Raw genomic sequence first — 25591 nt, 5'->3', positions numbered from 1 at the left:
GGATCACAGCTGTCTGCGGCCTGGTCATTCCAGCTCTGGAACTTTGGACTGTTAGATCGGCAGCGCAGTACTGTTCGTTAAAACTGACAAAATGTGTAATTTTCATTTTATCGAGTATTTCATGTGAAATAATTGCTTTTACTCTTGCCATTCCTACTGACGTCATTGTAATGACCCATGTTCATTTCAGTTGGGAAAACCACTGAGACAGTTTTTCTGAGGATGTAAAAAGGCAGGTGGGGAGTGAGTATCTGCCATTGTAACACAATTCCCCAATCAGATTGTGACTGATGGTAGGCAAGCAGGCCTACCATTACAATGAAAATTCCCTAACGCAGTCTTCATATGAGGAAAGACATTTGGTGATTTCTCCGTCACGTTTCTAGGGTAACGTTAAGAGCTATGCTATTTAATACAGTTTTGCTCACAACATGTACTCTACCTAACCTACAATTCTGTATACAATGTAGAATTCCGTAGCGAAGCACGGGTACATCAGCTAGTGTATTATATTTTTGGTACTGTGAAATCACCCCTATGTCATTTGTTATCCATGTTCAGCCATATTCCATCACCACACATAAGGAGGAAGCAGGTGCTGTATAGAGGAGCAAAGAGAATGTGGACACCACCCTCACTGCCACTTTCACCTTGGAGACTTGCATGTATCACTGTAGGCAAACGCATCAGGGTTTGCTTTGATTTCAACCAATGCTGGAAGGATGAGTGGCCTTGGAAACAATCTGGGGCATAATCTATACCTTAGATCTGACCTAAGGAAGCTGTGGTGGCACTGCAATAGACTCAGAACTGAGCACATTTCTTGCAATTTTTCCATCACATGTGGGATGTGAACCAAACCTCGGTTCACTATTACAGGTTTTACACATACTGACCTCATTTTCTTTGGAGCTGATGTTCATATCCACTCCTTGTTTTCTCTCTTTGACATTTTTTAGTTATTGTGCCCTCATCTGGAGATGCAAGCTTTCTTCGGACGTGTGGCTTTCTGCCTTTATTTTCATTTTTTTTTTTGACGTTTCAAAACGCCCTTCTGCGAAAGCTGCCACGGACTACAAATCATTGGGCTTGCATTTAGGCTGGTAATATAACAAGTGTGATACATTTTCCCGCCAGCCCCATGGTGTAGGAGTAGCATGCCTGCCTCTCACCCGGAGGCCCTGGGTTCGATTCCTGGCCAGGTCAGGGATTTTTACATGGACCTGAGGGCTGGTTCAAGGTCCACTCAGCCTACGTGGTTAGAATTGAGGAGCTATCTGGCGGTGAGATAGCGGCCCCAGTCTAGAAAGCCGAGAATAACGGCCGAGAGGATTTGTCGTGCTGACCACATGACACCTCATAATCTGCAGGCCTTAAAACAGGCTGAACAGCGGTCGCTTGGTAGGCCAAGGCCCTTCAAGGGCTGTAGTGCCATGGGGTTTGTTTTGTTTGTTTGATACATTTTCCCTTTTGCTTTTATGATGTTCCATGTATTAACTGTGTCAGTTTTATTTGGCTGCCGTGAAGTCTCACAAGCCTGTTTGAGATTCTTAATGTATTTGATGTCATGTTCTAACTCTGAGCTGAATTTGTTCCCGCAGTTATGATTACGCCTTTTCCCTCAGCTCATTTTTTTTCTTTTTTTCTTTCACTCCATAGCGCTTGGCGTACAATTTATTCTTCTCTATCTGCGTGCATGTTATTGTGTTCTTACATGTCTTTTGAGGTGCTGTGTCCTTTCTCTCCGTCGGGGACTTCTGTACTTGAGCAATTCGAGTAATTCGAGGCCCATTACTATGATTGTTTCTGTGACTCAATTTGTTTAAGAGTGGTTTGCTGTCACTCAAAGCTGTTTGCAGGAGGCAATGTTCTTCGATTATGTGTGTTAATGTCACTTATGGTAATGTCTTTAAAGGGCATTAAAGGCAATGGGATGTGATATGGGTAATCTGCTCTATGTATTGTCCCTGAATAATAGGAAGCTGTTCAGCTCATGACTTGGTCTGTTTTAAAACACGTTCCCTTTATAGTTTTCGTTCTGGACGCATGAGTGAGCGTATGTTTGGTAAATTGTATACCATTACTGCTTGGGAGTTTATTCTTACCGGGCGAGTTGGCCGTGCGTGTAGAGGCGCGCGGCTGTGAGCTTGCATCCGGGAGATAGTAGGTTCGAATCCCACTATCGGCAGCCCTGAAAATGGTTTTCCGTGGTTTCCCATTTTCACACCAGGCAAATGCTGGGGCTGTACCTTAATTAAGGCCACGGGCGCTTCCTTCCAACTCCTAGGCCTTTCCTATCCCATCGTCGCCATAAGACCTATCTGTGTCGGTGCGACGTAAAGCCCATAGCAAAAAAAAAAAAAAGTTTATTCTTATTCCTTTCATTTTTTTGTTTTTATATTGCATGCAGTTACCTTCTTTTTTTTCCGTTTTTCTTTATGCAGCTCCCTTTAATTTATGTGAAATGATACTGTACCCTTGTGGTTTTTTTAGTCAGCCAGGGTCCATTTTGTATTTTGTGTGAAGGCCATTGCCTTTCCTTCCTGATGTATGGATCTCACTTTGTGTCACATGTGCCCTATCCTCCTGGGCATTCTTTCTTGTGGTTTCCGTGTTAATTATTGTGGGTGTGAGGGTGGAATTTTTGGGTGGCCTAAAAAGAGTTTATGTAAATTATTTTATTTATTTACCCTACTTTTACTAAATGTCATAAAGTGGGGGTTTAAGGTAACACAAGACAGAGCTTTGATGGAGCCGATATTCTCAAGGACGAATCCGATATGTGTTTTGATGAGCTCTGATTCATATTACAGCAAGCTTGTTTAAGCCTGCTTTTTGTTACTGCACAAGAGTACTTTGTGTGTATTTATCCCTTGTCCATTACTTGGTTTCCGTTGTCCTGCTTTATTATCTTATCCCTTGTCTGGCTCCATGGCTAAATGGTTAGCATGCTGGTCTTTGGTCAGAGGGGTCCTGGGTTCGATTCCTAGCAGGGTCAGGAATATTAACCATTCATTAATTTCGCTGGCACGGGGGCTGGATGTATGTGTTGTCTTCATCATCATTTCATCCTCATCACGATGCACAGGTCACCTACGGGCGTCAAATCAAAAGACCTGCACCAGGCGAGCCGAACCTGTCCTCGGACACTCCCGGCACTAAAATCCATACGCCATTTCTTTTCATCTTATCCCCTGGTTTTGATTAATAAATTCTGTGTTTTCCTTTAACTTTCCTTTCCCTTAATGTTCTAGTATTGTAGATAGTTCCTTCAAGTTGTCATTTCTGACATCAGGTTCTACTTCAAACGGTTTCCATGTTTGTTCTGGGGGAAATCCATGGATCATCAGCATTTCCCTTGACTGATACCACTGCGCATCTGTTATCTCGGCAGTATTTTTTTAAATCTCTGGTTGATGACTTGGTGGGTATTATCGTTGGGTGAGGGGCTAGATTACAGATTACTTGGCAGCATGCTTCTCTGGCTTTGAGGAGTTGATCATTGAAAATATGATCCAGCGCTTTCTTCTGTGTTCATACACTGGAAATCTTAACAACCTGTTTGATCCTGCTTGTGGTGCTAATAATAATAATAATGATAATAAATCATCATATGTGGTGTCTGTCACCTACCATGTACGTGCATTTAAGTTTTTTTTTTTCTTCCACAATTTGCTTTACGTCGCACCAACACAGATAGATCTTATGGTAACAGGGGAGGTAATAAAGGGCTAGGAGTGGGAAGGAAGCGGCTGTGGCATTAATGTACAGCCCCATGATTTGCCTGGTAAGTAAATGGGAAACCACGGAAAACCATCTTTAGGGCTGCGACAGTGGTGTTCGAACCCACTATCTCCCAGATGCAAGCTTACTGCTGCGCGACCCTAACCACACGGCCAACTTGCTTGGTTATAATTTGATGACATTTAGGCTTTCTGCATGTCTATTACAATGTTCTACTTTATTCTACTAGATGGCAAAGTAAACTAGGACTCTGTTGGGTTAGCTGTGCCTGAAATTCAATTAATTTTGTTGGGTAAACACGAAATGTGCCACCGCAGATCATTTATATCAATATAAATGGTCCGTTATTGGACATTATCAATTTTCCAGCTAACTCATTCCTGGTTGCCAGCGTTTCGCCCCCATGTGCTAGGTTGGGCTCATCAGTTGGTACCTAACCCACCTACCAAGACGCATGGCTAGTGCATACCGTGGAGGCCACTGCGTAGGCTAATTGTAGCCACCGGCAGTGCCAATGCACTATGACAAACTTTGTTTCATTACCAAAGATTGATGCCTGCTTGGCCATCAGATGATATAGATGTTGATTCCCATAGGGAACCTGAAACATTTGTTCCGAATGAGTAAATTTATAATACCAATATAAATGGTCTGTTATTGGACATTATAAATTTTCCAGCTAACTCATTCCTGGTTGCCAGCGTTTCGCCCCCATGTGCTGGGCTCCACGGTATGCACTAGCCATGCGTCTTGGTAGGTGTGTTAGGTACCAACTGATGAGCCCAGCGTAGCACATGGGGGCGCAACGCTGGCAACCAGGAATGAGTTAGCTGGAAAATTTATAATGTCCAATAACGGACCATTTATATTGGTATTGTAAATTTACTCATTCAGAACAAATGTTTCAGGTTCCCTATGGGAATCAACATCTATATGATCATTTATATGTCGACATTGTACAACATGGCATGTCGGATGGATATTTTTCTACCTTTCAAAAATCCAGCTACCCCTGATGGGTTTGAACCCACGATCTTATGGTCCAGATGTGGACACACTACTGCTGAGCCGTTGATCGAGCTTGTGACACTGTAGTTGTATAAATTTATTTTGCCATATGATTAAGTAAATAAACTTTCAGCATGCTTCTATTAGCTATGCTACTGTTTTCTGTTGTCATCTGAATAATATTAATGCATGATTATACTACACAGAACAAGTAGTGTTCTTCAGAAGAATTTTCTCCCATAAAGGAAATATGTTTTAATTATTACAGTAATAATAAGTTAGCAACTTCTGCATCAAGAATTTGTTAACATGACCAAAAAAAGTTTTGCAAGTACTATAGGAGAAGAAGAAACTCTGGTTTTCTCATATCAATTTACATTAAATTTGCATGAATAACGATGATAATTTTGAAGGCCCGCTTGTATCCAATAAGATAAAATTAGTAAATGGTAGAATGTTTAAAAATGTATTCAAGAAATATCTAGTAAATCAAGCATTGTATTATAACTAGAAGTTGCTATTATTTTAAATTTTCTTTGTTACGGACATACAGTATTTGTGTATTATTTGTTTGAGGTAAAACAATGTTTAGTTCTGTAAATTAATGTATGGTTCATCTTACAGGCTTTGACTGTGTTGAATCTTTATTCTGAGTCTGCTGTTAATAATGGACTGAACATGTCCTAAGTGTGATATACTTTTGTGATTTTTATTCTGCCTTTTCATCATACCAAGAGTAAATTGTTTGCATAATCTCATTCAGAATGGTGTGAACTGAGCGAGTTGGTCATGTGGTTAGGGTTGCACAGCTGTGAGCTTGCATTTGTGAGATGGTGGGTTGGAATCCCACCATCGGCAGCCACGAAGATGGTTTTCTGTAGTTTCCCATTTTTACACCAGGCAAATGCAGGGGCTGTACCTTAATTAAGGCCATGGCTGCTACCTTCCCAATCCTAGACCTTTCCCATCCTTTCATCCCCAAAAACCTTTGATGTGTTAGTGAGATGTTAAACAAGTAGGAAAAAAAGAATGGTGTGAATAATTCAAATATTCTTTTCTAAATTTTGCTCTCTACTACTATACCAGTACTTCTGCATTTTGTTTTCAGTAGTGGAACGAGTTCAAGAAAATGAAGCTGTTAAAATCATAAGGGTGAAGGAAGGTCTCTTAAAACTCTCAGAATCTTACTTGGAATTAGCTCATAAATGCCATGTTATATTTGAAGCACATCGAGATATTGCTAATGAAATTCCAAATGTACAAAACAGAGACATCCATGAAATTCAGTATTCAGGTAAGTTTCAGTCCTAAGAAATGGAAATTAATGTGTTAGCTTTAATCTTCATTTATAGATCTTCAGTTAGCCTATATATTTCTGTAGTTGGCTGGTTCGTTCTAATATTTTGTAAAAATATGCTCCTCATATACAGTAGAAGTCCACTGTAGCGAGTACAGCATATAACAAGAACCCCATTATAACGTCAGATTATTTCTGTTCCTTCAAAATTCCTATATTAAACTGTGTATTATCCTTCGGTTACAGCGAGAGCCTCAACACTGACACATCCGTTATTACGAGCGATTAAGCATGCGCGATTTTTTCCGGTACCGATATATATGCACGCAGCCATTATATTGCATGCGATCAATAATCTTCGGTATCGTTTCCTCGCTGTGCCCACTAGCAAGCTCTCTTGTCGTCATTCAAAGGCGATGTAGGAGTCTATTAGTAATACCCGTCGACTGCTGTTCCGTAAAGAAAGAAAGAAAGAAAGAAAGAAAGAAAGAAAGAAAGAAGAGTATATGTTTTTGTAACAAATACGTAAATAACTTGGTCGATAGCAGTTGTGAACTCGTTAGAAATAAATGCTAAGTAAACGATCGCTTAATTTTAATACTCTACACTGAAATTAAGTAAGAATGCAACACACCTCAAGGTATGGCAGAGCGCATCACTGATTTCAGAGGTTAGTTTACATTTTCTCGCATCTTGTTAAATTTTGGAGAGGCTATTGCCATGTAAATTTTTAGCGAGATGTTATAATTTCTCTACTGGCGCTTGGAATATGTTTTCAAGATACATATATTACGGTCATGTTAAGTTAGTAAGTTAGGTAACGCTGTTTGAATAAGAAAAACAAACATTTGCCATAAAATGCGACTGATCATGGAACTACATAAAATCAGCTTCATGGTCCGTATCGCACTTCATTAGATTCACAATTAAGTATTTATTTATTTTCCACCTAGTCGATACAATGATTGTATCGACTAGGTGGAAAATAAATAAATACTTAATTGTGAATCTGATCATGGAACAGTATCGTTTTCTTGCCATGAACACTTGCAAGCTCTCTCGTCGACATTCAAAAGCGATGTCGGAGTCAATTAGTAATACCCGTTGACTGCTGTTCTCTAAAAGGAAATTCAAAATGAAAGGGGATAACACATTTTCGTAATAAACGCGTAAATGTCTTGGCCGATAGCAGTTGTTAACACGTTAGAAATAAAGGCTGAAGCAAATGTTATATACTGAACTTAAGTAAGAATATGATTCACCTCAGTATATGCTAGAATACATCACTGATTTCAGAGGACAGTTTATATTTTCTTGTGTCTAATTAAATTTTGCAATATTTCCATGTAAATGCATAGCAAGGTGGTTATAATTTCTCAGTGTGCACTTGAAATCTTTTCATGATGCTTATACGGTTAGGTTAGGTGACGCTGTTTGAAGAAGGAAATTGAAACGTTTGTCACAGAGGCCTCTGGAGTGATACTACAATTTTTTCAGATTGAAATTTAACATACACTTTCACGTAGTATCGGATTTCGAAAAATAACAAACGAGTAAGCAATAGTGTGGATATCATCCACGAAAATGCAAGTTCTGAACAAACTGATTGCCGTTTCATAACATTTTTAATATGTATGGGTTTTCCCTCAACTTTTACAAAAAATCGGACATAACGAGAATCCGCTATAATGAGTAAATTTTTTGCTGTTATGAATTCTCGCTATAACAGACTTCTACTTTATATTCACTGCCTGACAGAAAAGTTAACCACCCAGAAGGAGTGGTCCACTATTATCCCATTTCGGTATACATGCATACCATTGATGAGTAAATGAGTAAATTTACAAGGATCTGTAATGTGTAGAACGCCCACCAGAGTGCATTCGTGATGGCACCGTCCTGTTCTTGATAAGTTGTTACCAGTCAACTGCTGTGAGTCAAGACAGTTAAGCAAGATGTGCAGAGAGGACTGTGTACAGTACGAAGCAACTGCGATGCTTCGCAGATGCATTAGACAGCCTATCCACTAATTGACAGCATTTGACAGCGGCTGCATTGTGGGACTGCATGAGGCTGGTTGGCCATATCATGCAATTGCCAGGCATGTGGGCCATTCAGATGTCACAGTGGCCCGATACTGGACTCAATGGGTACATGAGGGAACCCAATCACTTCGTGCAGGTTCGGGTTGACCAAAAAAATACCACCCCGAGGGAGGATCGTCGTTTGGTGCACCAAGCATTGTGAGATCCCATAATTTTGGTGCCTACAATCTGCGAACATGTACTGGAGACTGTACAACATCCTGCGAGTTCCCGCACAGTGTCTCGTTGACTCGCATCCGCCGGATTGGGGTCCTAACGCCCCATGCGTCGGTTGCCATTGACACAAGAACACCAACACCTGGGTTTGGAGTGGTGCCCTGCCCGCGAGGCATGGATAGAGGACGACTAGTGTCACATCATCTTCAGCGATGAGTCCCGCTTCTCCATAACCTCCGATGACCATCGTGTGCGGGTTTGGCTGCGACGAGGGCAGAGGGCAGATTCTGCCCATATTGTGGAAAGATACACAGCCGTAATCCCTGGCATCATGGTGTGGGGAACCATAGTGCTTCAGCAGACTTTGACGGCACTGTGATACGTCACAGACATTCTGCGTCCGCACGTCCTACCCCTTATGGCACAGCACCCTGGGACAGTGTTCCAATGAGATAATGCACGTCCACACACAGCATGTGAGTCTATGGACTGCCTAGAGCATGTTGAGATCTTCCTGTGGCCAGCAAGATCCCCATCATTGAACACGTGTGGGAAGACATTGGAAGGGGACTCCTTCCCAGTACTAACCTGCGGGATCTGGAGGGACGGCTGCAACAACTGTGGACAAACTTGCCTCAGGAGAGGATCCAAACCGCATAAGGGCATGCATTGCGGTCAGCGGCTGGGGCCAGTATCCAGTAATCAGGAGATAGTGGGTTTCGAACCCACTGGCAGCCCTGAAGATGGTTTTCCGTGGTTTCCCCATTTTCACACCAGGCAAATGCTAGGGCTGTACCTTAATTAAGGCCACAGCCGCTTCCTTCCCATTCCTAGGCCTTTCCTATCCCATCATCGCCGTACGACATATCTGTGTTGGTGCGATGTAAAGCAAAAAAAAAAAAAAAGTGTGTTTATAGCAGTGTACGTACCGATGGGATGGGTTTATGGAGCAACTGTGGGAACTTGACAGATATGGAATTGCACGAAGATTTAGGTGGTGTGCATATCAGGGCAGCACTGTAGTTATCACACAGCTGGTTAAAACTAATGTAGCCTTCTTGTTATCTCGTTTTGTCCCATTGTCGTACATTCTATGGACTGTTAGAGCTGTAGCAGTGAATCTCAACTCAATCGGCTGTTGTGTCTTTCTCTGTCTGTGAAGAGGAATATGAAACAGACTGTTGTTTCAGATTTCTTTAACTATGCTAGTTTACTGCTGTGAAGTGCTCCATTGTGTGAACAACAATTAGGATTGAGAAATTAAAGTAATGCGGTCAGTATGACTGTACTCTGCTGGACATATTTAAGGTATTGTCATTTGGTAATTTTATGGTAATTCTGTTGTCACAAACCTCGTGTTAGTGGGAATTAAATGATAAGATGTGGCAGGTACTTCATATAATTAAATTTTCTGGTGTTATTTTGTTCACCAATTGGCAGGAGAACCCGTTATTCTAAGTTGTTTTCTTAACAATAAATTCCTCTACAACAGTTTTTTTTTCTGCCTGGATGGTATCATATTGAGATTTCACTGTATTAAAATGTTTAAATGTATGTTCAGTGAACTACTTCATTATTGGTAACATGATTTTGCAAGCTATAGACGAATATTTTTGACTATGGAAATTTTAATTGTAAACGGGAGAGTAATAATTGTACTATGTTCTTATTAACTTGCAGGTTCTGCAATGGCAGAGGAAACTGTGAGAAGAACAAAGGAGAGGTTGAGACAGTATCATCGACGCTCACTCAGTTACCTTCCTTGTGCCCCAATACTCGAAGAGCCCCCACCATCATATTATGCTCTGCCAGGACCCTCGCATTCATTCAGTAGTGATTATGAGCCACGTCAGCAACATGGAAATAATTCTAGTAACACTAATCCATTTGAAGGTGAAGATTCAGATGATGAAAGGTTGGTGTATTTTCAAGTGGCTCTTCTTTAGAACATTAATGTAAAGTTATGACTAATACACTAGCACTGAATTGTACTTACTATATTCACTTCACTCAAGTCCACAGTTCATCTAATATCCTTGAAAAACAAGAAGTTTATGGGAATTAGGATCAAGTGCAAAGAAAGAATAATTGATTTGAATTCAAGGATTAGAAACACTGTAGAAGGATATGAGAAAGTAGTATCTGTGAGTTCAGAAGGTATGAAACAGAGCTAACAGGTATAGTGAATGCTTCCTGAATTTCTACACTGGGAAGAGAGTAGTTGTTACAAATTCATTCTACTTTTAATTGTCAGTAAGTTCAGTGCTTCTCTTGGAAAGGCAATTTATAAATTTATTGTAAATAGTAACTTCAGAAATCTGTGGGGAACACGCTGATATACTGGAGATTTTGTGATGAAAACAATCCTCAACTAGTCTGCTACATACTGAGTATTGCTGGATCTTTTAAGATACAGAAGGTGAGGTGTATCTGCTAATGAATAAGGATGTAAAATCTTCAGAGTTAGAAAACTGTCTAGAAGTACATGGATGTCAGTGAAAAGTTCCAAAGAATAGACAGTATGTAGGTGTGGGATGTGTTATGAAGCTAAGAAGAATGTAAAATATCTCCTGGAGAAACTGGTGTTAGTGGGGATGTCATTAAATAAAAAGTAAAGGAGGTAAAGGAAATTAAGTTTTAGATTAATTCTATAAGAGCAGAGAATTCATATGGTATGATAAAATGTCATGAATTTTTTGGTAGGCAATGAGGAAGATGATTTCCAGGGAGGAAGACGTTTGTGGAACAAGAAGAATCAAGCCACCAGTTTTAAGTTTACCAATATATATATATTCTTGTGGGAATACCAAGGAGTGGAATGTATTAGAATATTTTGCCAATGGAACTGTAGATTTCATACTTGGATACATTTCCTTTTTGCAAATTGTTGGAGGAATCCTTATTGGACAATATTTGCAAAAAAAAAAAAAAAAAAAGAAAGGAAAAAGATTAGTGGTAGCAGGGACAATTTGAAATCTGAAAATATTGTTCAGTTAACCCATTCACTTGACAGTTGAAAGGCCACTGTATTTTCTCAAAAGACAGATTTGAATCTCCTGATGCACAAGTTTAAAGCTTTGTCGTGGAACTACAGCACACCTAAATAGAAAACTGTTTAACTTTTGTGTGTAGAGATCCATACACACTATTAATGATTTCAGAATGAAAACTTGGTATGATAAAGTTCATAACTCTCCAGAATATGACGTAGTGTTTCACATTTTTTATGCTGCCAGTTTGCCCTTTGCCATTGTCTTTAGTAATTTAAGCCTAGGTTTCATTTGAGATGCTGAGATGCTGTCATGTGCAAAAATGTAAAAACTGTGTGAAGTAGAAGGACTTTTCTTTCTCATTATTCATTAAATTTAAGAGTTTCGATACTCTTATGGTTTCTTTGCTCTAATACAGAAAACAGGGTTTTCAACCAAGATAAATTAGAACTCCATGGTTCTTATCTCATCCTCATTAGTGGCAAGGTACACATCCAGTGGCTTATTTAGGTATGGGTCATATATACTCGGGCCTAGAACAACAAAGTTTGGTGACACCATTTTTATAACATGAAACGTGTCCTTCATACCACTTACACTCACAAGAGAAATAAATTTAAAACTGTGTGTATGTTGCCATGTTCTTCATGATAAATACACCAATACACATCCGCGGTAGATAGTGGGTTTGAATCCCCTCGTCGAAGCCCTGAAGATGTTTTTCCGTGTTTTCCGGTTTTCACACCAGGCTAATCCTGGAACTATACATTGAGGCCATGGCACATGCGTGGTTGGCACAGAGGAAAAAAATATGGGAGTCAGGAGAGATTGATGCCAATTTGTGTAGGTATTATTCTCATGACAGACAATGATAAAAAAATTTGTAGGAGCGATTTTTTAAAATGTTTTATACAGTGATCACAAAACAAGAGTTTACGGCAAATTCAAGCGAGATGTGCATAGAAAGCTGACAGGAAGGACAGCTTTAAGTTTACCAATATATATATATATATATATATTCTTGTGGGAATACCAAGGAGTGGAATGTATTAGAATATTTTGCCAATGGAACTGTAGATTTCATACAGTGAAACGGTAGAGTAAAGTTGCTCTTGCTACACCCTGTTTAAATTGCAAGTTACTTAGCTGAAAGTGCTAATCCATGTGAACAAAGTTATATATTTAAGTGCCTTCTTTAAAAAGCAATCACTATGCCTGTGAAGGAGGTAGCGAAGAAGATATCGGCTTTCGAAGATTGCATGAAATACTTTCAAGCTCGCCTAGACTCAGCAGTCAGTACCGCCAACCCACCAAACGTGCTCCAAGCGCTTGGCGGCGAGTTCCAGGCATTCAGTAAACAGGCCAGCGAAGACCATCTCCAAGCTTAAAGGGGAGCTGAAGGCTCTGGAAGATTGGCTTCAGAAACAAGATGATGTATTGGATGAGGCCGATCAGTACAGTCGCTGGAATTGCCTTTTGCTGCACGGTGTCCAACTCTCAGTAGAACTTTCAGTTCTTAATGTGGATCGCTGCCAAAAAGCTGGGCCGCCGAAATCAAACGTTTGCTGAACTGGTCTCGCAGGGAAATCGACCAATCATTATTAAGTTCCTTCGGTACCATGATCGTGATTGAGTGTGGCGCGTGAATCAAGCTATGAAGGGTAGTGGGTTCATGTTAACAGAGTCCCTCACAAGTGTGAGAAAAATATCCTTAATCAGCCAAGGGATTTATGGGGACTGCAGAAATGCTGGACTCAAGATGGACGCATTTGTGTTTTAAGAGAACATGGAAGTAACACTCAAATATGCATGATGGCGCAGTCAAAAAACTTTGCAGGGAGTAGGATGAACATGTGAACTTAGAAAGAGGAATTGTATGTGTTAGTTTGTATCTGTGTGTGAGTGTAAGTGTGTGCATGTGAAAGTCAGTGGATTTACTCACCAGGTTGCTTGGGTAAGCTCATTTTACATTTTATTTAATTTCTTCTACTGGATGGTTTCACATGTTTCTTGACCAGTACAATGGTAATACCATTGACCTGCATTCCTATCCACAGCCCCCACCCTTCCCTTCTCATTTGTCCCTACCACCTTCAGCAGGACTTGTGTTGCAAGAGCAGCTCAGTAACCACCCGTGGTCGTTACACTGTTGCCACCTAAATGGCCAGTCATTATTAGCTCATCTCGAAGAGGTACAGGCTGTTTGTTAAGTGAACTATGTACATAGTATTGGAATCAATGAAAGCTGGATGCACACAGACATGCCGTCATCGGCAGCTAACCTTGACAGATACGCAATATTACGCCATGACCGTATTGACAAAATAGGTGGTGGCTTCTACTTTACTACAGAAATGACCTAAAATGTAAGATAATTTCCACTTCTGACCCAAGACTTACACTGCGACCGGAATATATGTTTGTAGAATTAGACTGCCATAAGAAGATATTAATAGCTATTGTATACAAGCCGCCTAAAATAAGACAGACTGATGATTTTAAAGGGGGGCCGAAGGGGTAGTATGTGGTCCTGTGGGTTCACTTCTTGCTGGTGGAAGTGTACTAATAAAACACAGGAAATGCCATTTATTCCTACCAAGTCCGATACATGCATGTCCACGCCGTGGCCCCTGGGCAACAGGTACACCGCGTGTACACGGCTAAGTCATGTAAGGGCGAAACAGCGAGTTCCCGATGCTTCAAAATGGGGACCCACCAGCTAAGGGAGACAACCCCGAAAGAAAACGTCGGCCCTCCAGGATTGCTGGGGGTTGGTGTTGGGCTGACATCGCAATCTGTAAAAAAAACTCTTGTTACGAAATCTGAAAAAGAAATAGCCGGCCTGACATTTTTACGACGACCTCGCAAACGTGTAAAGGACTTGAGAATTGGTTCGTGGAATGTTTTAACTCTTTACCAAGCTGGAAACCTCAGAAAGTTGCTCGATCAGCTGGATGAGTATCGACTAGATATTACTGCTATTCAAGAAGTGAGATGGATTGGTGAAGGAGTGATACAGAGGAAAAATCACATGTTATTCTATAGTTGCCACATGAAGGATCACATGTTCGGTACTGGTTTTATTGTCAATAAGCATATAAAACACCTTATCATGGATTTTCGGGCAAAATCGCATAGATTGTGCAGACTTAGAATTAGAGGGAAGTTCTTCAATTACAGCCTTATCCGTGCACATGCTCCAACTGAAGAGAAGAGCGACGAAGATAAAGATTCATTTTACGATGAATTGGATGCAATTTATAATGAGTGCCCAAGAGCAGACTGTAAAATAATCTTCGGTGACTTGAATGCGAAGATAGGCAAGGAAGACAAATACAGACCTTGTATTGGAAAATATAGCTTGCATGATATTTCTAATGATAATGGAATCAGGCTTATACATTTTGCATCCTCGAGAAATGTGGTAGTGGAAAGTACAACTTTTAATCACAAGGACATACATAAAATGACATGGAAGTCTCCAGATGGAAGTACTTTTAACCAAATTGACCACCTCCTAATAGATGCAAGATACTTCTCTAACTTGATGGATGTTAGAAGTTATAGGGGGGCCAATATTGACTCTGACCACTACCTTGTGGTAGCAGCTATTAGAAGCCGAATATCTAATGCAAGAAAGGTACATGGATCCAATGCAAGAAAGTTCAACAGTGCTCGGCTGAAGGAGCCCGAAACTGCTCTCAGGTATGCTAGCTTGCTTAATGAGGCCCTGACTGATATGCCTAATAGTGAGAGTATTGATGAAATCTGGAGGAATCTTAAAGACGCACTATCAAAAACTGCAAATGAAGTTTTAGGAAGGGAAGAGAAAGTCTGGCACAACGATTGGTTTGATGAAGAGTGTGCACGAGCAGCAACCTTAAAAAATGAAGCATACAAGAGAATGCAACAGAGGAACCACACCCGAAAAGCAGTGGAAGAGTATAGAACTTCCAGAAGAGAAGAAAAGAGATTGCACAAGAAGAAAAAGAGACAGTATGAGAGGAAAGAATTAAAAGAAATGGAACGGTTGAAAGGGATTAATGATGTGAGAGCTTTCTATCAGAAGTTAAATAAAAGTCGTAAGGATTTTCAGCCTAGAACAAGTTTGTGTAAAGATAAAGATGGTATAATACTGGGCAGTGAGGAAGCAATACTAGAAAGATGGACCCAATATTTTGACGAACTGTTGAATGAAAGTCCAGGTGATAACCAAGTATCCTTACCTCCTGTAAATACGAGAAAACCAGACATAGAAGTACCGATACCTACTGTTGAGGAAGTTGAGCTTGGCATTAAGAAGTTAAAGAATAACAAAGCCCCGGGAATGGATTTAATCAGAGCTTGTAAAAAATGCTGGAAAAGAATTTGTTAAACACTTTCACAAACTAGTGGCCAAGATATGGGTAGCTGAAACAATCCCTGATGAATGGAACATAGCTATCATCTGCCCGATACATAAGAAAGGTGATATCATGATGTGTTCTAACTATAGAGGTATCTGCTTATTATCCATTGCTTATAAAATATTTTCCAATATTCTCTTTAGCAGATTGGTGCCTTACGTGGAAAATGTGGTTGGTGACTATCAATGCAGATTTCGCCAAGGAAGATCTACTATTGGTCAGATCTTCACAATTCGCCAGATACTTGAAAAATGTAAAGAATTTGGAATTGATACACACCATCTCTTCATTGACTTCAGATCAGCCTATGACAGCATTGATAGAAGGAGCCTCTATGTAGCAATGGAGGAGTTCGAGATCCCTAAGAAATTGATCGCCCTTGTGAAAGCTACCATGGAAAATACTCAGAATCAAATTAAGATCCAGAATATATTTTCAAGTGCTGTAACGACCAAGAACGGAGTTAGGCAAGGAGATTCATTATCATGCCTTTTGTTCAATATAGCTCTGGAGAAAGTTGTTAGAGAGGCAAGTATCAACACAAGGGGAACCATCTTATATAAATCAGTTCAAATTTTGGCATATGCAGATGATATTGATTTAATGGCAAGAACACCAAGAGCACTGAAAGAAGCTTTCACAAGCCTCGAAAAAGCAGCAAGAAAGATGAATTTACATATTAATGAAGGGAAAACTAAGTATATGCCCGTAACCAAGAAAGACTACCTGAGTGGGTCTACATTCATAGAAATTGGCTAGTATAAGTTTGATGTTGTGCATAGCTTTACCTACCTTGGATCAGAAGTTAATTCCAAGAACAATGTTAGTTCAGAAATGTATACTGTCTGCTAACAAGTGCTATCATGGCCTCAGAAAACATCTGAAGTCTAAGTTTCTGTTTAGTAAAACTAAAGTCCTGATGTATAAAGTTTTAGTAAAGCCTGTATTAACATATGGTGCTGAGACCTGGACACTCTCAAAATCTGATGAAAGACAGCTCGGTATATTTGAAAGAAGGATTTTGAGGCAAATTTTTGGGCCAGTGGAAAAAAATGGTGTCTGGAGAAGAAAATATAATCATGAATTGTATAATTTATATAACGAACCAAACATTGTTAATTGTATAAAGATCAGAAGGTTGGAGTGGGCAGGACATGTGTTGCATGCTAATGACAGAATGATAAAGAAGATATTTAATGCAGTACCAGAAGGAACCAGGAAAGTTGGCAGACCAAAGTTAAGGTGGGAAGAAGGGGTGAGAGAGGATGTAAAGATAATTGGAGTCAAGAATTGGAGGAGCTCTGCACTTAACAGGAAAGAATGGGGAAAACTTCTTCAGAAGGCCAAGGCCCACAAAGGGCTGTTGTGCCAGTGATGATGATGATTTTGAAGAGGCATTAGCAAATCTTATCATGGCATATGGTGACATTATAATCATGGGTGACTTTAACACTGACCTTTTAAAGCAAACTAGTGACGCGAACAAACTACTGAATTTATTTCTCGCTACAAACGTGACGATTTTACCCCTCAATGCTACTAATCACGTTCATTACTATAACCGCACATGTCATACCTTAATTGATGATCTTGTGACAAATCAACCTCAGAAAGTAATTAAGCACGGACAGATCCCTGCTCCTGGCATATCTTCACATGACCTACTGTACATGTTTTATCCTACACGAATACCTAAGTATAAACCACGCCACATCACAATACAAGACTTACGACACATGGACCGGAATAAACTACGCCACGATGCACACAACTTGCCTTGGGATAGTACAAGTTAATTTTCAGAACATTAACTCTAGAGTAAACAAATTCAATTCATTGGTACTGGGAATATTTTACAAGCACACACCAAAGAAAGAGGTAAGAATCACCTGCCATTCTTCCGCGTGGTTAATGGCCGAGATAAGATCTGTTATGGCCGGTCATGACAAACTGTACAGACAATACAGACAAACACACAGCACAGATGATTTCGAGCGGTACAGGTTTCTGAGAAACAGAACCAAGCAGTTAATTAGGAATTCTAAATATAAATACTTTCAGGAACTGACGAACAATAACAGCCTGCGACAAAAAATGGAGTAAATTGTGTACGTTAGGTATAGGTCAAGCCGTAGAGCAACATGTACCAGGCATATCGCTAGAGGCTTTAAATGATCATTTTGCATGGCCAAGAATAGCCTCTACCTCCTTCCCTAAAAAATCACTACCCTTGTTTCAACAGCAGTCTGTGTATGAGCAATTCTCTTTTAGAAATTTCAGCTCGAATGAAGTTAAAGGTGTGATAGACTATATTACATCTAATGCCACAGGTAATGATGACATTCCTATATCGCTGATTAAGTATATCTTAGGAGCTGTTCTGCCAATACTAACCCATATATTTAACTACTGCCTGACAAACGGGAGTGTTCTCAGATATTTGGAAAGATGCACTAATTAGATCCATCCCGAAGAGCTCCAAGTTAGATTTTCCTTCAGATTATCGTCCAGTGTCCATCCTACCACCCTTATCCAAGGTGCTTGAATGTCTAGTTCGTACACAAGTTACTGAATTCCTTACCAAGCATTCCCTTCTCAAACCCTTTCAATCCGGCTTCAGAAAAGGACATAGCACTGCTACATCTTTAATACGAGTGACAGATGATATCAGACGTGCAATGGACCAATGGGACATGACTGTATGATATTATTAGATCTCAGTAGTGCCTTCGACACTGTCAACCCTCAGTCACTACTGCAGGAACTTCGAGAGTTAAATTTTATTATTCTGTCACTTCGGTTTTTTCCTCTTGCCGTGAAATATGCCAGCAACGTGTGACAGTTGGAAATGTGAGTTCAGGATGGCAAAGTAAGACCCTCGGTGCCCCTCAGGGGTCAGTCCTCGGACCACTGTTATTTATCATCTAAACTAATGATATGTCAAAAACACTTAAATTCTGCAAATTGGAAGTGTACGCAGATGATGTACAGATTTACTATCATTCAAAACCGAGTGATATTGATACTGCAATTACTAAAATAAATTCCGACCTTCAACATCTTAGTGACTATGCAAATAAAAACAGTTCATTAATAAACCCAAATAAAACTCAAGGTACCAGTAAAAACTTATATTCCCTCAAGTAAACAGGATATCTCCCCAATAATTTTAAGCAATAAAATCATTCCCTACTCTACTTCAGTGACTAAATTAGGAATTGTTATGACTGAGACCCTAAATTGGACTCAACAGATGATAAGCACATGTAATAAAGTACATAAATGCTTTATCCATTGAAATGGTTCTGTGATGTATTCTCTGTTCAACTTAAAGTACAACTAGTTCGCTCTCTGATACTACCTATATTTGACTATTGTGATACTGTGTTGATTGAAATAACTTGTGACAGTAACAAGAAACTGGACCAGAGCCTGAACAGCTGCGTAAGATATATCTTTAATCTGCAATATGATGCTCATGTATCACCTTATTATAAGGAGCTGTCATGGCTTCAAGTGCACCAGCGCTGTGAACTTCACATGTTATCACTTCTGCATAAAATACTTTCCACTAATACTCCCAACTATCTCTCTTCATCTTTTTCTCACCTCTCATCCTATCATGACCACAATACAAGATCTGGCTTCTCCCTGGCCATACCTATAAACCGCATTGCTGTTTACAACAGCTCCTTCATAATCTCTGTGTGCAGGTCATGGAATTCGCTACATGCGAACGTTAGAGACAATCCTTCTCATCGCAAGTTTAAAGTGGCTTACCACTAGCATTTGCTGAGTAGATCCCACTGACTTGCTGGATAATTGTTGAGTGAATGAAGGAATGAATGAGATGATTGAATGGCTTACTGTAGTTACATCACTTAAGTGTACTTTATTTTGTGTATTTTAAAATTAAGGATTCTATCATCATCATCATCATCATCATCATCATCATTATTATTATTATTATTATTATTATTATTATTATTATTATTATTATTATTATTATTATTATTATTATTATTATTATTATTATTTGTAATTATGTAAATGTATACTTTTCTAGTGGTTAAGTGTAAGAGAGGGGCTTGAGCCCTAACTTTGCCACCAATAAAGGCATTATCTATCTATATCTATCTATCAATCAATAATCCTACCGTGTCTTCCTGCTGGAGACAGCCGCCGTTCTCATCAACGGGAAGGAATTAGGAAACAGCTTCATTGTCATAAAAAATACAGGAAAGAAATAAAATCAGGCAGTGATTTTCCTTTTCTTTCCTTAATGTCATAGCAGCTGCTGAAAATGATTTCCATTTTTGTTTGTACAGACCTAACATCTTCGAAGAAAAATCTGTGACATGCATCAAAACTTGTCTTTTGTTATTTTACTTTTTACTCTCCTAATTTCATTTGCTAGGCCTCAGATGTACTCAGATTGTTCTGGTAGACGGTTTCAAATTGTTACTGTGCACTTTATAATCACAATCATTGAGCATGTCAAGTAAATTACGTGTCTCACTAGCACAAGTACAGAGCTCTCAGAGCTCTACCAATGACAGAGCCATACAGGATATAGGATGGAGCAAAGAGGCTGTTGTCTCCCACCAGGTAGCTCCTTGTTCATTCCTTGATTATTATAAAGGTGGTTCAGTTTCTGAATATATTTGTGGCTGTTAAGACTTGCTAATGGAATTTTTTTTTTTTAAGTTTACAGTAGTATTGTAACTAGTTCTTATATCAGTACATACATTTACGAGATTTATAATTTGTGAATATAAATTAGAAATTTCATTGAATATAAGGGGTAGCATTTACCACGGACCAAGGTGGTGAAAAATATTAAACACCGGTACACCACTTCACCTATCAATATTTTATCGGTTTTCTTCTATGGAGAACAAATACATTTTTCCTGGTTTCCCTTGCAATGACCTTAACTCTCTTAGAACCATGCTCTCATGCTGATAATGTACCAAGAATGCCAGGCTGATTAATAGCATTTTTCAAGTCCCTATTTAAAGTACCACATAATTTACAATTTTGAATATTTTGACATTAAACTTGCAGGAAATGTTGAGGATGGTATGTCCTTACTATTGTACCAACAATGATTACAATAGCATTAAGATTCAAAGTATATTTAAAAAAATAAAATTTCTGAACACTTTGGAAACGAAATCAAATTTCAAAAATAGCAATAAAAATAATTCAGAATTAAAATTACAGATAAAGTATGGTAATCCCCTTGCAATGCAGCCATCCAAGTGAATAAACACAGGATATGTGAAAAGTAGTAATTACCATTATATAACTGCCAGTCGTCACATGACCAGAGAAACACACAAAATTCAGAAATCCAGTCTGTAAATAAATGAACAAATGAGCCGTGTAGTGATAAAATTAGAAACTAGGTTCTTTACTCTATGAAAACAAAACTCATATATTGCCATCTGCCATTCATAATGCTAAATGCAAAGAGTCTGGGCATTTTAAGGGTTGAACAGAGCATCCAGAATGCTATCATCCAGTTGTTTATTTTGAAGTGTTTCTAACAATAAGGGAATTAATGAGCTATGAAAATACATATATTTTTCTTGTCACCCCTATCCAGGGCTCAAAAAATCTTGGGCGTCAGGTCGCCATGGTGACTGGAAATCTGTGTGTGGTGCGTAGGTTATTCTGCATTGGTATTCCCCAGTTATTACTGGCCAGTAGATCTGATTTTTACGTGGATGGATGGATTAAAAACAAATTATAATATATTTATTACTGGATAAATTTCAAAGTTTCAGATTTACCTTAAATGTCAGTTACATTTAATTCTGTTGAGTTATTACAATTACAAGGGTATGATCATAGTATCATTTCTTCTCTTTAACCCATTCACATCCTGTTTAAATACAGTAGCAGTGCACTGAGAAAACACATTTAAATCCCACACTATGGCATACACTAGGATGTGGGCCACGGTGAAGTAAGCACCATGAAAACACACTGAGGGGTCTTACCCCTTTAGGAGTTAAAAGCGCGTAGATCTTCAATAACATATCCCTAGACTACACAAAACTACGGCCTCTTGGGAGGTCACGTGGTTTCGCCGTAGACTTGCCTACCGTTGTCATTTGTATCACTTTCCGTGCCATCAGCACTACTACATGCATCACTCGAACTTGAACTAAGACCTTCAGGATCTATTTCGTCATCACAAACATCACTGTCTTCATAATCACTCTCTAAAACACTATATATTAGCTATTGTATTCCATCTTCGTCAACACCAACACATCTGCTTAACGCCATGATTGCATCTGACGTGAGCAAAATAATATGAACAAAGATTCTTTTATCTCTTGTTCCAGAAGTGTGTGATAACCTGGAGCACGGGAAATAACCGAAGCCACATGTCTAAAACTTCAGCTCAGAATGCATACAAGTGGCATCTGTGAGTTAGTAACCGAACTACATGTACTGATATACAGCAGTGCATCGCCGCGAGCTGAGCTCGTCGTTGGATTTATATGCCATGAATAACTTTTGCGAGCTAGGGTCGTCAAATGATGCGATTGGGTTAAGCTGATAAAGGACCTTTGAAGATGGATCAAAATACGCAGAGGAAAGGTTTCTCAAGAGCGAACATAGCATTGAAATGTGCAGCAGGGTATTTGATAAATTTACCTGGCCAGCAGGTGGGGGGGGAGAGAGAGAGTGAGAGAGAAATCAAAACATTGATGCTGCATTTTAAGAACCAACTTGTGGATTATACCATGGACTTTGACAAAGTAAAGCAAATGGAATGAATTCAAAGTGCTTGGCATGGGAATAAAGTTGAGCAAGCTCTAGAGCAAAGTTGTGTCAAATGAAGACAGGTTTCTGATTTTAGGCAAGTTGCTTCGTATTGTGTCAGTGTTATCTGTGCCAAGTGTGAGAGAGGATTTAGATTGAATGAAATCCTACAACCTGTTTTCCAGTCATTGACCGGGTCAGGGATGGAATGAATGAAGCCTCCATCTTGCGGCTAGGAATTGTGCCGGCTGCTGAGGTCTGTCACACTCCTCTGGGGCAATGATTAATGACTGACAGATGAAATGAAATGATAATGGAGAGTGTTGCTGGAATGAAAGATGACAGGGAAAACGAGTACCTGGAGAAAAACCTGTCCCGCCTCTGCTTTGTCCAGCACAAATCTTGCATGGAGTGACTGGGATTTGAACCATGGAACCCAGCGGTGAGAGGCCGATGCACTGCCGCCTGAGCCATGGAGGCTTCAGGATTTAGATTACTGATCCTAATTAACAGTTTGATGTTACCAATGAGGTCAGACAACCTTAACAATTTAATGTTTATGAACATTGAATGGTCCATCATTAGAGAATTTTGATCCATCCAGAACAGTGAAAAATTGGTATTTTGCTCAAACTGCAAGATGTGTGCATGGACATAAAGCACACAAAATACACACTGCTCCTTTGTATAGCTTCACTTATACTGCCTTCATTTGCTGTAATCTTCAATGGATAGCCTGTTCACTAAGTCAAGTTGGTACTCTTTATACCAGTAACTATAATATAAAGCTAAAACATATAGACCTATGCATCTCACTCTATTTGTATTATTCTGGTACCTGGTTTTCAGAACTGGCACCTAGGTCAGAAGAAAATTTTTCAAGCCCTGCCTATGTCCATTCACCTTCCACATTCTCCTGTTCTTTTGTTGTTGTTGTTGTCTTGCTATCATTTTGGGATGTTTAGCTGTCATCCCTGCCTATATAATCATCATTGTATGCACTCACTTCATTATCACCTTCATGTAACTTGGCAGGGAGGGGGGGGGGTGTGTGTGTTTAAGAAATAAACACAACAGCTGGTAGTTTTTAAATTCTATGACTAAGATTTATTAACTGCCAATTCTTACACACTTCACAGAGATACTAATTTGCAATTTACACTCTTTCCACTTACACTAACTCAGTCACTCCATCACTTATAAATTTTACACCACCATACAGTTTCCAGTTATGCACTGCACAGTTCCCAATACTACATGTCGTACTGTCTGCCACACAACACAAGTCCTGGCATTCGCTTGTCAGTCGAACACTCCAACAGTCTTTATAGACTCCATGTTGACACGACACACTAACACAAGGCACACCTGATTTCACTGAGGACAGAATGGAAACTCACTTCACACGGATAGTCTACCAACTTGACTCGACTCAGTACTGCACGCAACTGTCACTGTCCTACACTCAACTGACACTGTCTGCCTGAGTTTGTCTGGTCTGCCTTAAATAGGGAGGCTGGCTCCTCGACATTCTTTCTGAAAGAAGAAGTCTCCAGAGTTCTCTTGATATGGAATGATCTGTGTTTATCTTCCAGATCTTTGTAGACTGTCAGAGACCTCCAGGGAGATAAAAGAGTGAAGGACGGGGAGGGCTTGGCCTCGTGCTACTGACTTGCTACTGATTGGTTGTCCACGCGGGAAGCGGGGCGGAGTCAACATCTATGTAGTGACGTCGACGGCTCCCAGGTAGGGCGATGTATCTCGCTTCTCCCCAAGGTCTTACACAAAATGGCAGACACCACCACATTCACTTACTTCCAATTCACTACCTAAAAAAAAAAGAAATGTCATGTCATATTAAAGAGGTTTTTAGGTGATTCTGAAATGGGAAAGTTCCAGGACTGGGAAGGTAGCTGTCAAGGCCTTAATTAACCTCTTCAGATCACAGGTACACAAATATGCACATTCACCTCTTTATTATTTGGTCAGTTAAATGAATTTTGACCATACGAATAGATTTGCAAACAACACATAAGATCATGAAATCTACATCACTGACAGCTTACACTAGACCAACATTATGCTGGAGGGTAATTCATTGTAAATACTGAGGTACACAAATGTTCAACTGTCACTGTCCTACACTCAACTGACACTGTCTGCCTGAGTTTGTCTGGTCTGCCTTAAATAGGGAGGATGGCTCCTCGACATTCTTTCTGAAAGAAGAAGTCTCCAGAGTTCTCTTGATATGGAATGATCTGCGCTTATCTTCCAGATCTTTCTAGACTGTCAGAGACCTCCAGGGAGATAAAAGAGTGAAGGACGGGGAGGGCTTAGCCTCGTGCTACTAACTTGCTACTGATTGGTTGTCAAGAGTCTTATGAAGTGAATAGGATTTTCAATGGTTAATCTGAATCCTTTAATTCATTATGTGTTAGGAAACAAAGTACTTAATAGAATTGTTGTTTCACTTAGTCTGGTCTTGGGTCTGAAAGGGTTAATGTATAGCCCGGGTATTTATCTGGTGTGAAAACGGAGGGCTACTGATGGCAGAGTTCAATTCCACCACCTCGCACTAAAACTTCATGACCTGTTCCAGATGGCCAACTCACTCAGTTGATCCACTGTCTTAACATACTTGATCATACCCTGAATCTTATCATATTCATTGCACTTTTCTTGTTTACAAGCTAGTGTGGACTAAAACAAGGATAAACTTGCAAAGTATTTTTGCTCTTTCTGTGACAAATGAAATTCAAGTTTATTCATCTACTAATGTCATTCCATGCCACCTTTTCACCGACAGCTCAGAACATACTGCCTAGTGGAGCAGCTTGTCTCCTTACTCCCAAGTTGCCAAATCCAAAGTTTGCAACATTTTCTTAACACTACTCTTTTGTCGGAAATCACCAAGAACAAATTATGCTGCTTTCCTCCGAATCTTTTCTAGTTCTCTTATTATGTAATCCTGGTGTTGGTCTCATACACAGGAGCCATACTGTAATTGGGGCCTTACCACAGACTTATACGCCCTCTCCTTTACATTCTTACTACAACTCTTAAATACCCTCATAACAATGTGAAGAGATCTGTATACTTTTT

General features: G+C 39.6%; 1 protein-coding gene across 5 annotated transcripts in view; it reads left to right on the top strand.

Annotated features, from left to right (window-relative positions):
* Window positions 1–25591, top strand: part of LOC136863029 (uncharacterized) — a 158143-nt gene that overhangs the window by 100228 nt on the left and 32324 nt on the right. For all 5 annotated transcript variants that reach the window (XR_010859135.2, XR_010859136.2, XM_067139348.2 and 2 more), the window contains exons 4-5: window positions 5861–6046; window positions 9991–10225. Coding sequence is in view for 3 of the 5 variants with exons in the window: in XM_067139348.2 (XP_066995449.1) it covers window positions 5861–6046; window positions 9991–10225 (421 nt within the window). In the remaining 2 variants the exon portion in view is untranslated. The remainder of the gene's footprint in view (window positions 1–5860; window positions 6047–9990; window positions 10226–25591) is intronic.

The sequence above is a fragment of the Anabrus simplex genome, chromosome 2 (assembly GCF_040414725.1).
Source record: "Anabrus simplex isolate iqAnaSimp1 chromosome 2, ASM4041472v1, whole genome shotgun sequence".
Taxonomy (NCBI): Eukaryota; Metazoa; Arthropoda; class Insecta; order Orthoptera; family Tettigoniidae; genus Anabrus; species Anabrus simplex.
Note: the sequence above shows the minus strand (reverse complement) of the source record. Positions and strands in the feature narration are given on the sequence as shown.